Source organism: Hylobates moloch, unplaced genomic scaffold (genome assembly GCF_009828535.3).
Source record: "Hylobates moloch isolate HMO894 unplaced genomic scaffold, HMol_V3 SCAFFOLD_14, whole genome shotgun sequence".
Lineage (NCBI taxonomy): Eukaryota > Metazoa > Chordata > Mammalia > Primates > Hylobatidae > Hylobates > Hylobates moloch.
In genome coordinates this window covers 72915094-72932446 of record NW_026652289.1, presented here as the reverse complement: position 1 = coordinate 72932446, position 17353 = coordinate 72915094, and the positions used below count along the sequence as shown (strand labels likewise).

At 43.1% G+C, this 17353-nt stretch overlaps 1 protein-coding gene across 8 annotated transcripts in view; it reads left to right on the top strand.

Moving 5' to 3' along the window:
* The window catches only part of NUSAP1 (nucleolar and spindle associated protein 1), a 46649-nt gene that overhangs the window by 13076 nt on the left and 16220 nt on the right, over positions 1-17353 (top strand). For 4 of the 8 annotated variants that reach the window (XM_058427891.1, XM_032175749.2, XM_058427890.1 and 1 more), the window contains exons 3-6: positions 1951-2094; positions 3810-3951; positions 8692-8793; positions 10814-10923. In XM_058427891.1, the coding sequence (XP_058283874.1) occupies positions 1951-2094; positions 3810-3951; positions 8692-8793; positions 10814-10923 (498 nt within the window). The remainder of the gene's footprint in view (positions 1-1950; positions 2095-3809; positions 3952-8691; positions 8794-10813; positions 10924-17353) is intronic. The other 4 variants (XM_032175753.2, XM_032175752.2, XM_032175751.2 and 1 more) reach the window with 2 other exon arrangements.

The following is a 17353-nucleotide window of genomic DNA, read 5'->3' as shown; positions in this document are numbered from 1 at the left end:
TCTGCTTCTGTAATATTTCACCTCTGGTTAAGGCCTTTTATTCTTTTTTTTTTTTTTTTTTTTTTTTGAGATGGAGTCTTGCTCTCAAAAAAATACTGATGATAGACCTCACTAAACCCCAAGCCAAATAAATAGACTATCAAGGGATGGCCTGTGGCCATAATAGTGAAATAGACATCTGGTCTGTAATCAGTCTACCAGATATCTCCTACCCTCTAAAATATTGGAAGATTTCTCATTAAGGAAATTAAATAGTTATCAAACAAAGGCTCCTGCCTTTGGACATTCAAGGAACCACCAGCATAATGGCCTCCTCCCTACCCAAGGAATCCTGCCAAATAACACACATTTCCTGCACACTCAAGCTCCTAATGAGGTTTTTCCTGATTTGCTATGAAATATGAATAGACATGGCCGGGCGCGGTGGCTCACGCCTGTAATCCCAGCACTTCGGGAGGCTGAGATGGGTGGATCACGAGGTCAACAGATCGAGACCATCCTGGCTAACACGGCGAAACCCCATCTCTACTAAAAATGCAAAAAATTAGCCAGGTGTGGTGGCGGGCGCCTGTAGTCCCAGCTACTCAAGAGGCTGAGGCAGGAGAATGGCGTGAACCCAGGAGGTGGAGCTTGCAGTGAGCCAAGACCACGCCACTGCACTCCAGCCTGGGCAACAGAGTGAGACTCCGTCTCAAAAAAAAGAAAATGGACTGGGCACAAAGGCTCACATGTGTAATCCCAACATTTCGCAAGGCCAAGGCAGGCGGATGACTTCAGCCTAGGAGTTTACAACCAGCCTGGGCAACATAGTGAGACCCCATTTCTACAAAATTAAAACAATTACCTAGGTGTGGTAACACATACCTGTGGACCCAGCTGATTGGGAGGCTGAGGCGGGAGGGTCAGTTGAGCTTGGGAAATTGAGGCTGCAGTGAACTTAGATCAAGCCGCTATAATCCAGCCTAGGCAACAGAGCAAGACCTTGTCTCTAAAAAAGAAAGAAAGAAAGAAAATATGACCCTAAAGGAAATGAAGATAATACAAAATATAACTCCTGGCTTAGCCTCGTGAGTAACTGGGATTACAGGCACATGCCACCACGCCTGGCTAATTTTTGTATTTTTAGTAGAGACAGGGTTTCACCGTGTTGGCCAGGCTGGTCTCGAACTCCTCACCTCAGGTGATCCACCAGCCTCGGCCTCCCAGAATGCTGGGGTTACAGGTGTGAGCCACTGTGCCTGGCTTAATAAATTTTTTATAATTTTAAGTAGAGATGGGGTTTTGCCATGTTGCCCAGGCTGGTCTCAAAGTCCTCGGCTCGAGTGATCCACCTGCCTCAGCTTCCCAAAGTGCTGGGATTACAGGTGTGAACCACTGCACCTGGCCCAATTTCTGTATTTATTCACACTAAAATAACTTTGAATGCTTTCCTACCCTAATTTATTAGTTTGGGTTGCTAAGTGTGATTATTTCTTTTTAAATACTCTATAAGGGTTTGTTTGTTTTTGAGACAGAGTTTCGCTCTTGTTGCCCAGGCTGGAGTGCAATGGCGCCATCTTGGCTCACTGTAACCTCCCCTTCCTGGTTCAAGTGATTATCCTGCCTCAGCCTCCCAAGTAGCTGGGATTACAGGCATGCACCACCATGCCTGGGTAATTTTCTATTTTTAGTAGAGATGGAGTTTCACTATGTCAGCCAGGCTGGTCTCAAGCTGACCTCAGGTGATCCACTCGCCTCGGTCTCCCAAAGTGCTTGGGATTATAGGCCTGAACCACTGTGCCTGGTCTAAATACTGTATAATTCTTGTCTTTGCCTACAATTTACCGCTAGAGAGTTTTAAATTTTTTCTTTTGCATATGTAATATGTTTTTTTATTCTGTCTAAATTCTGATTCTTCCTGAGCATTATAACTAGACATAGCACATGGCAGATTAATACCTCTCTTTTCAGGATGAAAGGCAAACTTCTGCATCCTCTTGTGGTGAGACTGAGATACAGATCAGCAATCAGGAACAAGCTGAGAGAGAGCCAATTGGCCATGTCACCAAAACAAGGAGAAGGTGCAAAACTGTCCGTGTGGACCCTGACTCACAGGTGAATGGAAATATACAAACTGAAAATATACCACCTATGCCAAAATTGGCATACTTTTAGGGAGCTTTCTTTTTAAATTCCCATGTGATGTCATGTGTTTGTAAGCTTACTGGGTGCTGTAAGCTCCATGAAAGTCCAGACCCGAGTCCAGCTGCTCATCACTGCATCCCAGGGCTTGGGCCTCAGGAAGCACTTTTTAAGTATTAAGCTCACATTAAATATTTGTTGTATAAATAGGAACATTCATTGAGTGTTCACTTAAGTGAGGTGTAGTAGGAAGGAAAGAGAAACAAGCACTAAATGTGCTTTTTGTTGTTTTTTCATTTGTTTAAATTCTCCTTCCTACCTTGTCCCTGGCCTGGTGATCACCCTGTACTTAGTCTTTCAGCAGTGTGATCACATGATTAGCAAGGGGCTTCCCTCGCTTGCTTTCAGTAGACTCTAGTTTTATTCTTTTATCTTATCCTTTCATTCAAATGTAATTTTTATAAAACACAGTCTTTTTTTTTTTTTTTTTTTGAGACAGAGTTTCACTCTTGTTGCCCAGTATGGAGTGCAATGGCACCATCTCAGCTTACTGCAACCTCCACCTCTCAGGTTCAAGCAATTCTCCTGCCTCTGCCTCCTGAGTAGCTGAGATTACAGGTGACCACCACCACGCCCAGCTAATTTTTGTATTTTTAGTAGAGACGAGATTTCACCATGTTGGCTGGGCTAATCTTGAACTCCTGACCTCTGGTGCTCTACCCACCTTGGCCTCCCAAAGTGCTGGGATTACAGGTGTGAGCCACCATGCCCAGTCCTGAAACACAGTCTTAATTTTCTTTTCTATGTTCATATTGTTACAGTAAACTGAGGAACGGAGAGACTAATACGGAGTACAGGAGGATTTGTTTATTTTAGGCACGCACCGGCTCAGAAGATTCACATCTAAAAGCTGAGCCTTGAACAAAGACTGAGCGGGTTTTTATAAGTGGCTTTACAGAAGCAAAATAAAAGCAATTAATCATACAGTAACAGGTTACATAATCTATAGCATAACATAACTTGTGACTTAGCCAGTGGCTTTGTACCTGCATTAAAAGAAAAACAAGAACTGGCTAAATACAGACATTTGTAAAACATAATCATGCTTAAGGAGCCCGGGAAAAAAGTAACAGTAAAAGGACTTGTCTTTCTCTTTTTTTTTTCTTTCAACTTTGCTCTGGAACCAGGGGTCGGGGGGAGGGTGGTGTCTGGAGCTTATTCCTTTGGCCTTGGCTATTTGGACAGCGTTATCTTCTAACTGTCTTCAAAGTGAGCCGCTAGGCAGAGGAAAACTTGTTCTTTTCTTTTTAACTCTTGCCTTGCCACATTCTGGGCCTTAGTTTTTACTTTTCTTGGAGTGAATAAATGCAGTACTTATTATTTAAATTTCTGCCTCAATATAGTCACTTGCTCAATAGACTATCTAGGTTTCTTCATTTGTCCTTGCTAGGAGAGCTAATCTTGCCATTTCTATTTTCCTCTTAATGTGCCCTAGTATCTCCTGTTCTCAAATTTACATTCTCATGACACTTGATAAGGCAGAGAACCAAATCTGCCACCAAAAATCTCATTCTCCTACTTTTCTTCCTTTAACCCCTTTTCCCCCTCACTTTGGTGCTTATCTTTGGAAGGCAGCAATTACTTCTTATTTGTCATCGAAATCTTTTATTTCCTTTTTAAATTTGTAGCAGAATCGTTCAGAGATAAAAATAAGTAATCCCACTGAATTCCAGAATCATGAAAAGCAGGAAAGCCAGGATCTCAGAGCTACTGCAAAAGTTCCTTCTCCACCAGATGAGCGCCAAGGAGCTGAGAATGCTGTTTCCTCAGGTAAACGTGGAATAAATGGTATGTCAAGTAACTTTAAAAACCAAAATTGCTAGAAGTAGCCAAGTACATTAGTTTCCTAGGACTGTCGTGACAAAGCACCACAAACTGGGCAGCTTAGAACAACAGAAATTTACTCTTTCATAGTTCTAGAGGCTGGAAGTTCAAAAACAATGTGTCAGCAGGACCATGCTTCTCTGAGACTCTGGGTGGAATCCTTCCTTGCCTCTGACTACTTTGCGATGGCTGTAGACGCCTAGTGTTCCTTGGCTTGCAGCTGCATCATATCAGTCTCTGGCTCTGACAGCTCATTACATTCTCTCTCTGTCTTCTTCGTAGGACACCAGTCATATTGGATTAGGATCCACCCAAATAGGCCAAGCATAGTGGCTGGTGCCTATAATCCCATTACTTTAGGAAGCCAAGTCAGGAGGATTGCTTGAGCCTAGGAGTTCAGAACCAGCCTTGGCAACATGGCGAGACCCTGTCTCTACAAAAAGTCAAAAGAATCAGCCAGCCATGATGGTGCACACCAATGGTCCCAGCTACTCAGGAGGCTGAGGTGAAAGGGTCGCTTGAACCCAGGAGGTTAAGGCTGCAGTGGGCCATCTTCATACCACTTCACCCCAGCATGGACAGAGTGAGACCCTATCTCAAAAAATTAAAAGAACATCCAAATGATGTCATTTTAACCTTAATACATCTGAAAAAAAATTCCTATATCTAAATAAGGTCATATGACAGGTACCAGTGGTTAGGACTTCAGCATATCTTTTAGGGGGCCACAATTCAACCCATAGCACCATGTTATAGAATTTCTTTTTTTTTTTTTTTTTAGACAGAGTCTTGCTCTGTCGCCCAGGCTGGAGTGCAATGGTACGATCTTGGCTCACTACAACCTCCGCCTCCTGGGTTCAAGCGATTCTCCAGCCTCAGCCTCCCAAAGTGCTGAGATTACAGGCGTGAGCCACTGCACCTGGCCTTCCTTTTGCTTTCTTTTGCCTACTAAACCTCTGCTCCTAAAAAATAAAAAATAATAATAATAAATAAATGAAAATAAAATATCTCAGTATTAGTTTCACCTGGGCAAATCTGCTAGGGCCCTGAGCCTTGCCAGAGGAGAAGTTAGAGAGATTGGGAGAGGATAATTCATTCCAGTATCCACCAAGCAGTTAAATCTGGAATTTCTAATCCTGAGCCTTCTCATTTTCCCTAAAACTTTGAGTGCCATACTGAATCTAGAAAATTACAGGATTCCTTGGGTCTGAGATGGGCTTGGGAAACTTCAGTTTTTAACAAGTCTCCCAGGTAATTTTTATTTATTTATTTATTTATTTATTTATTTATTTATTTATTTATTTATTTATTTATTTTTGAGACAGGGTCTTGACTGCAGCCTCAGCCTCCTGAGTAGCTGGGACTACAGGCATGCACCACCATGCCCGGCTAATTTTTGTATTTTTAGTAGAAACGGGGTTTCACCATGTTGCCCAGGCTGGTCTCAAACTCCTGAGCTCAAGTAATCTGCCCACTTCAGCCTCCTAAAGTGCGGGATTACAGGTGTGAGCCACCATGCCCAGCCAACATTTTTTAATACAGGCCAGTTTTTTGTCCTCTAAGTTGGTTTGTCTAATATGTTCTCATGTTTAGAATTAGACTATGGGCTATTGGCAGGAATCCCACAGAGCAATGCTGTTGCTTCCTCAGTAAGCACCCTAGGAGGCACAAGTGCTGGTTTTTCCTATGGCTAGTCATGTTAACTTCCATCAGTTGGTTATGGTGGTGTCTGCTAGGTTGTTCCTTTGTGAAGTTACTCTTTTGCCACTTGGAATTAGTAAGTATCCTGTGGAGAGTTACTCTGCATAAATATCCTTTCTTTGTTTGTTTTGTTTTGTTTTGAGACAGAGTCTCTCTCTGTTGCCCAGGCAGGAGTACAGTGACAGGATCTCAGCTCACTGCAACCTTTGCCTCCCAGTCTCAAGCAATTCTACTGCCTCAGCCTCCCAAGTAGCTGGGATTACAGGTGTGCACCACCATGCCTGGGTAGTTTTTGTTTTCTCAGTAGAGACAGGGTTTCGTCATGTTGGCCAGACTGATCTCAAACTCCTAATCTCAGGTGATCTGCCCACTTTGGCCTCCCAAAGTGCCAGGATTACAGGCATGAGCCACTGAGCCCTGCCAAATATCCTGTTTCTCATGAAACTTTCACCTTCTGGTTTTATAGCCAAAGTCTAAGCAGAAGCCCCTGCGACCATTCCAACTCTGACAGAATATTCTTTTGCCTTGTTTTACGGATAGATACATTGGGGAAACTTAAGGATGAGAACTTTAGAAATGGTATTTCTTGGAAACCCACTTGCTTGTAAATTAGTGGTTGAAAGAAAAGAAAAAAATAATTAAAAAGAGATGAAAGCTCATTGCATATTTTTAAAATAGATTGCCTGAAGTTGAAAAAGATGTAACATTGAGGCTTTCTTATATTTGTAAGATTAGACTCATAGCTCTATAGCATATTATACGGGGCCCTTTATGGTTTAACCCGCTACCTGTCCTATTCTCAATGTCCTCCACTCCCTCTTATGCACCCTACACTTCAGCAATTTCAGCCTACCTCAATTTCTCTGAATGTCATTATTTCCACTGTACTACAGCTTTATATATCACTATTGTTCCCTCTGCCTGGAATGGTTCTTTTCCATCCTTACCTGATAAATTCCATTAAGGTCAAAAAAATAAAGAAACGACAGAATTTGGAAAATGATTATGGTAAGTGGGAAAAAATACCTAACCTAATATATACCATAATTTCAACTAAAGTTAAAAAAGATAATAATAAGCTGGCTACAGTGGCACATGCCTGTAGTCCTAGCTACTCAGGAGGCTGAAGCAGAAGTATCACTTGTGCCCTGGAGTTTGAGGCCAGCTGGGCAACATACTGAGACCTTGTCTCTTAACAGAAGCAAACAGGCTAGGCGCAGTGGCTCACACTTGTAATCCTCACACTTTGGGAGGCCAAGGTGGGTGGATCACCTGAGGTCAGGATCGAGACCAGCCTGGGTAACATGACAAAACCCTGTGTCTACTAAAAATATAAAAAGTAGCTGGGTGTGGTGGCTTACACTTGTAATCCCAGCTACTCAGGAGGCTGAGGCAGGAGAATCTCTTGAACCCCGGAGGCGGAGGTTGCAGTGAGCCAAGATCGCGCCACTGCACTCCATCCTGGGTGACAGTGTGAGTCCATCTCAAAACAAACAAATCACCACAACCAAAATAAGTGTAAGAAGCAGAGGACCAGAGGAAATATGCCAGACAATGGTGTTTTCTTTGGCTGATTGGATTACGTGACTTTTATCACTTTAGTTGTAACAATATTACGTTCATAATAAAAACTGAAAAAATTTTTTAACTGATATATATATGTTTAAATTTAATTTATATTAAATAATTTTTTAATAATAGAGACAGGGTCAGGGCAGGGCGCGGTGGCTCGCTCCTGTAATCCCAGCACTTTGGGAGGTCGAGGTGGGCAGATCACGAGGTCAGGAAGTGGAGACCATCCTGGCTAACACGGTGAAACCCTGTCTCTACTAAAAATACGAAACAATTAGCCAGGTGTGGCGGCAGGCGCCTATAGTCCCAGCTACTCGGGAGGCTGAGGCAGGAGAATGGCTTGAACCCGGGAGGTGGAGCTTGCAGTGAGCCGAGATCACGCCACTGCACTCCAGCCTGGGTGACAGAGCAAGACTCCATCTCAGAAAAGAAAATAGAGACAGAGTCTTTCTGTGTTGCCCAGGCTCATCTCAAACTCCTGGGCTCAAGCCATCCACCCACCTCAGCCTCCCAAAGTGCTGGGATTACAGGCATGAGCCACTGTACCTGGCCAACTTTCTGTATTTTTATTTTATGTATTTATTTATTTTTTTTGAGACAGAGTCTCACTTTGTTGCCAGGCTGGACTGCAGTGGCACAATCTCAGCTCACTGCAACCTCCACCTCCTGGGTTCAAGCGATTCTCCTGCCTCAGCCTCCTGAGTAGCTGGGATTACAGGCGCGCCCCACCACGCCCAGCTAATTTTTGTATTTTTAGTAGAGACAGGGTTTCACCATGTTGGCCAGGATGGTCTCAATCTCTTGAACTCATGATCCACCTGCCTCGGCCTCCCAAAGTGCTGGGATTACAGGTGGGAGCCACCACGGCGCCTGGCCAACTTTTTGATATGTTTATATAACTTCTCCATAGGCGTCAGAAAATTTCTGAATGCCTACTTGAAGCATATGACCTGTAATCGTAGGAATGCTGTAACTAATTCTTTGTGCTCCTTATGTGCTGTTTCTACCACCATCTTGACAGAGCCCACCATGTGAAAATGCTCTGTTAACTTACACATTATTTTTTTTTTAGAGATGGAGTCTTACTCTGTTGCCCAGGCTGGAGTGCAGTGGCGCGATCTCGGCTCACTGCAAGTTCCGTCTCCCAGGTTCACGTCATTCTCCTGCCTCAACCTCCCAAGTAGCTGGGACTACATGCACCCGCCACCATGCCTGGCTAACTTTTTGTATTTTTAGTAGAGATGGGGTTTCACTGTGTTAGCCAGGATGGTCTCCATCTCCTGACCTCGTGATCCACCAGCCTTGGCCTCCCAAAGTGCTGGGATTACAGGCGTGAGCTACCGTGCCCGGCCACATATTTCTTAATGAGAACTTTTTTGAAATCCTTCATTATTTCTGTGTCTTTGGATTTAGGTAACAGAGATTCAAAGGTACCTTCAGAAAGAAAGAAATCTCTCTACACAGATGAGTCATCCAAACCTGGAAAAAATAAAAGAACTGCAATCACTACTCCAAGTAAGTTTTGTAGACAAAGCCATAATAGGTAATTGTTGCCCCACTTCGGACTGATGTTGGACTGGAACAGCTAAAAGCATAGAGGCTGGAACCAGTTTACATTCTAGTTCTCTCGTCTTTTAGGTTTGAGATCTTGGGGAACTTACTCATCCTCAATAAACTCACTTCCTCAGTGCAAAGTGGAAATAGTTATACTATAGTACCTATTTCTTTTTTTTTTTTTTTTTTTTTTTTTTTTTTGAGACAGAGTCTTGCTCTGTCGCCCAGGCTAGAGTGCAGTAGCGTGAGCTTGGCTCACTGCTCCCTCCGCCTCCCAGGTTCAAGCGATTCTCCTGACTGAGCCTCCCTAGTAGCTGGGACTACAGGTGTGCTCCACCACGCCCAGCTGATTTTTGTATTTTCAGAAGAGATGGGGTTTCACCATCTTGGCCAGCATGGTCTCGATCTCTTGACCTCGTGATCTGCCTGCCTCGGCCTCCCAAAGTGCTGAGATTCCAGGCATCAGCCACCCTGCTTGACCTATAGTACCTATTTCATCAGGTTGATAGATACGTAAGTTGAGAATACTTTTTCCACTACTGCTTCCCTATTACGGCAAATAGCATGCAGCAAGGATTCAATAAACAACTGATGAATGAATGTACGAACTACTTGGTACAATGCCTACCTTCTAATGAAAGTCTAAATTATTCTGTTTTGGGACATGTAATTCTTCTTCTCTATCTTATATTGTTGGAACATTGCTTGGCACATAGAATGTTGATTATTATATTTATAGTAGTTACAATGCTGCTTATCATATATTCAAAATTCAATAAATGCTCATATACTTAATCAGAATAGGATACATTTGGGGTCAGCAAACTGCTGCCTGTCTTGGCCTGTCTTGTATCCTTTGAGCTAAGAATGGTTTTTACATTTTTTAAAGAATTTAAAAACAAGAAGAATGGCCAGGCGCAGTTCTCACACCTGTAATCCCAGCACTTTGGGAGGCCCAGGGGGCTGGATCACCTGAAGTTGGGAGTTTGAGAACAGCCTGGCCAGCATGGTGAAACCCCGTCTCTACTGAAAATACAAACATTAGCCGGGTGTGGTGGCAAGTGCCTTTAACCCCAGCTACTTGGGAAGCTGAGGCAGGAGAATCGCTTGAACCTGGGAGGCGGAGGTTGCAGTGAGCCAAGATCATGCCATTGCACTGTAGCCTGGGCAATAGAGCAAGACTCCATCTCAAAAAAAATAAATAAATAACATAAAAACAAGAAGAATATGAGACAGAGACCATACCATATGTGGCCATAAAGCCTAAAATACTTTTTTTTTTTTTTTTTTTTTTGAGACGAAGTTTTGCTCTTGTTGCCCAGGCTGGAGTGCAATGGTGCAATCTAGGCTCACTGCAACCTCCACCTCCTGGGTTCAAGCGATTCTCCTGCCTCAGTGTCCCGAGTAGCTGGGATTACAGGTGTGTGCCACCACACCTGGCTAATTTTTGTATTTTTAGTAGAGACGGGGTTTCTCCATGTTGGTCAGGCTGGTCTCGAACTCCTGACCTCAGGTGATCTGACTGCTTTGGCCTCCCAAAGTGCTAGGATTACAGATGTGAGCCACCATGCCCGGCCAAGCCTTAAATACTTTTATCTAGCCCTTTATAGAATAAATTTGTCAGTCCTTGACATACAGCATTATAAAATATCAAATTCATGACTAAATAAAGATCACTTGTGACTAATTGGTAGGGGAGAAGATAAATCTACTCTCATCCTCTAGATTAAACCAAGATGTCAATTTAGTGAAATTTGTCAATGGGGAGATGGTGAATGTTTGATAGCTTATAAGATGAATGTGCTTTGCCCCTGAGTTTCCAAAAACTAAGTATTTTGAAATTAATGTTTTAGCAAAAATTATATTGAAGTTGAATGTCAGGGATACAAAGAAGAGAATAAGTGTTAACAGCAAAACACAGAGAAGATAAATAAATGGATTTTGTTTTGTTATTAATTTTTATATTGGGGGAACATTCTAGACTTTAAGAAGCTTCATGAAGCTCATTTTAAGGAAATGGAGTCCATTGATCAATATATTGAGAGAAAAAAGAAACATTTTGAAGAACACAATTCCATGAATGAACTGAAGGTATGTAGATAAAATTATGTTCTTAATGGAACTAAACTGTTTGATTATAATTTTGAAACTATATGACACCGTGGTTACAACAACTGGCTGTCACTCTACCAGTAGATTTGGTTGAGTTTAATATATCTTTATCTAAAACGTGCTTTCCCCTACCCTGAGAATTTTCAAAGTCCTCTAGATAAAACAGTGAATCCATGGCCAAGCGCAGTGGCTCATGCCTGTAATCCCAGCACTTTGGGAGGCCAAGGCAGGTGGACTACCTCAGGTCAGGAGTTCAAGGCCAGCCTGGCCAACATGGTGAAATCCTGTCTCTACAAAAAATACAGAAAATTAGCGGGGGGTGGCACATGCCTGTAGTCCCATCTACTCAGGAGGCTGAGGCAGGAGAATCACTTGAACCAGGAGGCCAACATTGCAGTGAGCTGAGATCGCGCCACTGCACTCCAGCCTGTGTGACAGAGCGAGACTCTGTCTCAAAAAAAAGAAAACAGTGAATCCTGACTATGAGAAACTATTCCCAAAATGGCAATGTCATTCTACTTTCCATATTCAGATGTTTTGCCTATTACTTTCATTGATGATGAACCAACTTATGGCTGAAGCCATCTTCTTTCCCTTGTCCCTTATGTAAAGGAAAATGGGTGATTAATAGTGGCAAACCTGAAGGGTTCCTGTGGTAACAGCTCCCTCGAGGGCTTTCAGTCCAGGTCCCACAGGACTCAAAGCCTCCTCAAGTAAGAGAAGGTGATAAAGTCAACTCTGAGGCTGAGTCAGTAGAGTAGTGAGTAACATTCTAGCAAGTTGATGTTATTGGTATCCGGTGTTAAGGCAGTGACGAATGGAGGGCAAGAAACACGTTTTTAAATATTTATTGATTTATGTATTTTTCTCATAAAGACAGGGTCTCCCTATGATACCCAGGCTCTCCTTGAACGCCTAGGCTCAAGTGATCCTCCCACCTCAGCCTCCCAAAGTGCTGGGATTACAGGTGTGTGAGCCACCAGATTATATTTATTTCTTTTTTTTTTTTTTTTTTTTTTTTGAGACGTAGTCTTGCTCTGTCGCCCAGGCTGGAGTGCAGTGGCGCGATCTCGGCTCACTGCAACCTCCGCCTCCCGGGCTCACGCCATTCTCCTGCCTCAGCCTCTCCGAGTAGCTGGGACTACAGGCGCCCGCCACCACGCCCGGCTAATTTTTTGTATTTTTAGTAGAGATGGGGTTTCACCATGGTCTCGATCTCCTGACCTTGTGATCCGCCCACCTCGGCCTCCCAAAGTGCTGGGATTACAAGCGTGAGCCACCGCGCCCGGCCGGCGCTGTATTTAATTCTTAACCCCATGTTTATTTTACATAACTTCCCTGTTTCTCAAAAAGAATTTAAGGCCTATTCTCAAAATAATTTAAGTTTATGGTATTAAATATAAAATAGTATAGTCAATTTAAAAGCGGCAGAAAATTAGCACTGTTAGTAGGTACAGTATTTACTACCATCAGTCACTCAGCTGAGTTTAAGTTTTCTGGCAGCTAGGGCCAAGAGGAAAACTCACCAGGTGATAAGTTGTAAATAATTTAAGTACCTAAGCTTCTTGGTGAGAAGCTTAATTGAAATAATAAACATTCATTTTAACAATGTAAAACCACTGTTACAACAATTTTTTTTCTTTTTTTCTTTTTTTCTTTTTTTTGAGACAGAGTTTTGCTCTTGTTGCCCAGGCTGGAGGGCAATGGTACAGTCTCAGCTCACTGCAACCTCTGCCTTCCTGATTCAAGTAATTCTCCTGCCTTAGCCTCCCCAGTAGCTGAGATTACAGGCACCTGCCACCACACCCAGCTAATTTTTATATTTTTAGTAGAGATGGGTTTTCACTATGTTGTTGGCCAGGCTGGTCTTGAACTCCTGACCTCAGGTGATCAACCCACCTCCCAAAGTGCTGGTATTACATGCATGGGCCATTGTTCCCATCCTCACTGTTACCACATTTGAAGGTACTGTTTATCAAACTTTTTTTTTTGAGACTCAGTCTCACTCTGTCACCCAGGCTGGAGTGCAGTGGTGCGATCTTGGCTCACTGGAACCTCTGCTTCCCGGGTGCAACAGATTATTTTGCCTCAGCCTCCCAAGTAGTTGGGATTACAGGTGCCCACCACTACACCCAGCTAACATTTGTATTTATAATTTTATTTATTTTTTTTAGACGGAGTCTCATTGTGTTGCCCAGGCTGGAGTGCAGTGACATAATAATATTGGCTCACTGCAACCTCCACCTCCTGGATTCAAGTGATTCTCCCACCTCAGCCTCCCAAGTACCTGGGATTACAGGCAACCACCACCACACCCAGCTAATGTTTGTTTGTTTGTTTGGACACGGAGTTTCACTCTTCTTGCCCAGACTGGAGTGCAATGCTGTGATCTTGGCTCACCACAACTTCCACCTCCCAGGTTCAAGCAATTCTCCTGCCTCAGCCTCCTGAGTAGCTGGGATTATAGGTGCCTGCCACCACGCCTGGCTAATTTTTTGTATTTTTAGTAGAGACGGGGTTTCACTATGTTGGCCAGGCTGGTCTTGAACTCCTGAACTTGTGATCCACCTGCCTCGGCCTCCCAAAGTGCTGGGATCACAAGCATAAGCCACGGCGCCCAGCCCCTGCTAATTTTTATATTTTCAGTAAAGATGGGGTTTCACCATGTTGGCCAGGCTGGTCTCCATCTCCTGACTTCAGGTGATCCACCCACCTCGGCCTCCCAAAGTGCTGGGATTACAGGCGTGAGCCACCACTCCTGTCCTCACTGTTACCACATTTGAAGGCACTGTTTATCAATCTTTTTTTGTGTGTGTGATGAGTCTCACTCTGTCACTCAGGCTGGAGTGCAGTGGTGCGATCTTGGCTCACTGCAGCCTGCACCTCCCGGGTTCGACAGATTTCGCCAGCATGGCAAAACCCTGTCTCTACTAAAAATACAAAAATTACCCGGCCGTGGTGCTCCCCAGCTACTCGGGAGGCTGAGACAGGAGAATCGCTTGAACCCAGGAGGTGGAGGTTGCAGTACGTGGAGGTCACACCACTGCACTCCAGCCAGGGCAACAGACCAAGACTCCATCTCAAAAAAACAAACAAAAAAATAGGCCAGGCGTGGTGGCTCACACCTGTAATCCCAGCACTTTGAGAAGCTGAGGCAGGCGGATTACCTGCGGTCAGGGGTTTGAGACTAGCCTGACCGACATGGAGAAACCCCATCTTTACTAAAAATACAAAATTATCTCGGCATGGTGGTGCATGCCTGTAATCCCCGCTACTCGGGAGGCTGAGGCAGGAGAATTGCTTGAACCCAGGAGGCAGAAGTTGCGGTGAGCTGAGACCATGCCATTGCACTCCAGCCTGGGCAACAAGAGTGAAATTCCATCTCAAAAAATAATAATAATAATAATCTAAGTTAATTTTAAAAAGGTTTCAGCCAGACACAGTGGCTCACACCTGTCAATCCACAACTTTGGGAGGGTGAGGCCGAAGGATCACTTGAGCCCCGGTGTTGAAGACCAACCTGGGCAATACAGTGAGACTCCATCTCTAAGGAAAAAAAAAGAGTCAAGCTGCTGCTTTCTATATTTTGTAATGTGGATGACATAATTTTCTAAGTAAAAGTTAAGGACAGAGCAAGAACAACTGTCTCAACCATGAACGTTGAGTATTGCTCTAGAAGATGTGTTGAATAAACGAATAGTTTATCTTATTTTTCAGTATAACTCCAGCCTGGTAGACCCATCTGAATGAGTTTAGTTCTAAAATAACACTGTTCACCCTGAATGTTTAAGGAACTGGCCTATCAGATGTATAACTTGGTATGATCTCTTTGGAGACTAGAGAATTAAACAAAACAATTACAATAACTTCACCATACCTGAGATGAAGTTGCTCCTGGCACATTTGGGGCTTGGTCATTTGGATGGTGATGGACAATAATAAGCAGATATCCTAAAGAGAATCATTCTGGCCATGACAGCCTCTCTTTGACTTTTATGATTACAAAAGACAGACTTGTTTGATCTAGTTGTCAAATGGCCCTCTAAAAAGATCAGAAAACTATCTGGGTGTGGTGGCTCATGCCTATTATCCCACCTACTTGGGAGGCTTAGGTGGGAGGGTTGCTTGAGCCCAGGAGTCAAAGACCAGGCTGGGCAACATAGCACAACCCCATCTCAAATAAACAAATACATATATACTTACGTTTAATTAATTTATTTTAATTAATCTATTTATTTATAATAAAAAGATTGGAAAACTTGTATTCCAAGATACCTTATATAGTTATAAATCTCTATATTTTAAAATTGGCTATTTTTATGCAGATTTGCTTTTTCTCAATTATTATTTAAAATTGGCTATTTTTATGCAGATTTGCTTTTTCTCAATTATTACTTATTCTTATTTATCTATATTAAAATGGTATATATTATCTGTTTTAAATACTTTTCCATTGTTCATCTTTTTTTTTTTTTTGAGACGGAGTCTCGCTCTGTCACCCAGGCTGGAGTGCAGTGGCGTGATCTGCAATCTCGGCTCACTGCAAGCTCCTCCTCCCAGGTTCACGCCACTCTCCTCCCTCAGCCTCCTGAGTAGCTGGGACTACGGGCGCCCGCCACCACGCCCGGCTAATTTTTTTTTTTTTTTTTTTTGGTATTTTTAGTAGAGATGGGGTTTCACTGAGTTAGCCAGGATGGTCTGAATCTCCTGACCTCATGATCTGTCCGCCTCAGCCTCCCAAAGTGCTGGGATTACAGGTGTGAGCCACCGTGCCTGGCCCCATTGTTTATCTTTTAACTAGATTAATAGTATCTTACCTTGTGGAAGATTTTTAATTGTAGTTATATTTATCCAACTCTTCCTTTTAAGGCTTACCTTTTTGTCATGCTTAGAAAGGTCTTGACTTCAGCTACTCAGCAGGCTGAGGCAGGAAAAACGCTTGAAACCTGTAGGTGGAGATTGCTGCGAGCTGAGATTGGGCCACTGCCCTCCAGGCTCAGTGACAGTGAGACCCTATCTCAAAAAAATGTATAGATATATATACTTATATATATGGCTGGGCACAGTGGCTCACGCCTGTAATCCCAGCACTTTGGGAGGCTGAGGTGGGTGGATCACCTGAGGTCAGGAGTTCGAGATCAGCCTGCCCAACACGGCAAAACCCCGTCTCTACTAAAAATACAAAAATTAGCCAGACGTGGTGGCAGGTGCCTGTAATCCCAGCTGCTTTGGGTGCTGACCAGGAGAATTGCTTGAACCCAGGAAGCAGAGGTTGCAGTGAGCCAAGATTATGCCATTGCACTTCCAGCCTGGGCGACAGAGCTGGTCTCCATCTAAAAAAAAAAAAAAAAGATCTTGCCTGTCTGTGTCTCTCTCTCTCCCTCTCTCTCTATATATATATATATACAATTTTTATATAAAATTATATACATATATGATTTTTTTTTCTTTTTTTTGAGACAGAGTCTCACCCTGTCACACAGGTGGTAATTCAATGGTGCAGTGATGGTTCACTGCAGCCTCAGCCTCCTGGGCTCAGGTGATCCTACACCTCAGCCTCCTTAGTAGCTGGGACAATAGTCATGCACCACTACACTTGGCTATTTTTCAGTTTTTTATAGAGACAGGCCTCACTATGTTGTCCAGGCTGGTCTCAAACTCCTAGGCTCAAGCAGTCCCCCCTCTTCTGCCTCCCAAAGTACTGGGATTACAGGCATGGGCCACCAGATTATATTTATTTCTAGTCCGTGTATTTAATTCTTAACCAACATTTTTATTTTTCTAAATATTAATTTCAATTGTCATATCTCAGTTGACAGGTAATAAAGTTAATTTTTTCTGCTTGCAACAGATCTTAGACTAATGATAATAAGATATTCAATTACTCTTTGTGCCTTAACAATATCTAAGAAAGATACCCTAAGTGAAACCCTTCAAGTATTTATTTCCTTCCCTCTTTTTGTTTTTTGTTTTAAAGGACTTCAAAAAGCTATTGTTTGGGGATAGAGGGAGAAGGTAGAATTATTCGTAGATTCCACATGTTAAATATATAATAGGTTCTTTAGGTTTGTTTTTGTAGAGACAAGATCTCCTAATGTTGCTCAGGCTGGTCATGAACTCCTGGGTTTAAGCGATCCTCCTGCCTCAGCCTCCCAAAGTGCTGAGATTGCAGGGTGTGAGCCACTACACCTGGCCTAAGTTTATATTTAATAAACTGTATATAACATCTCAAAGGTTCCGTATTTCCAAAATAATCTTTTTTCCCCCCCTTTGTGGCTACAAGGGACTGTTTTTCTACATTATGTCTCTAGTTAGAAAATGTCTGGCTAGGCTGGGCGTGGTGGCTCACACCTGTAATCCCAGCAGTTTGGGAGGCTGAGGCAGGCAGATCACAAGGTCAGCAGTTTGA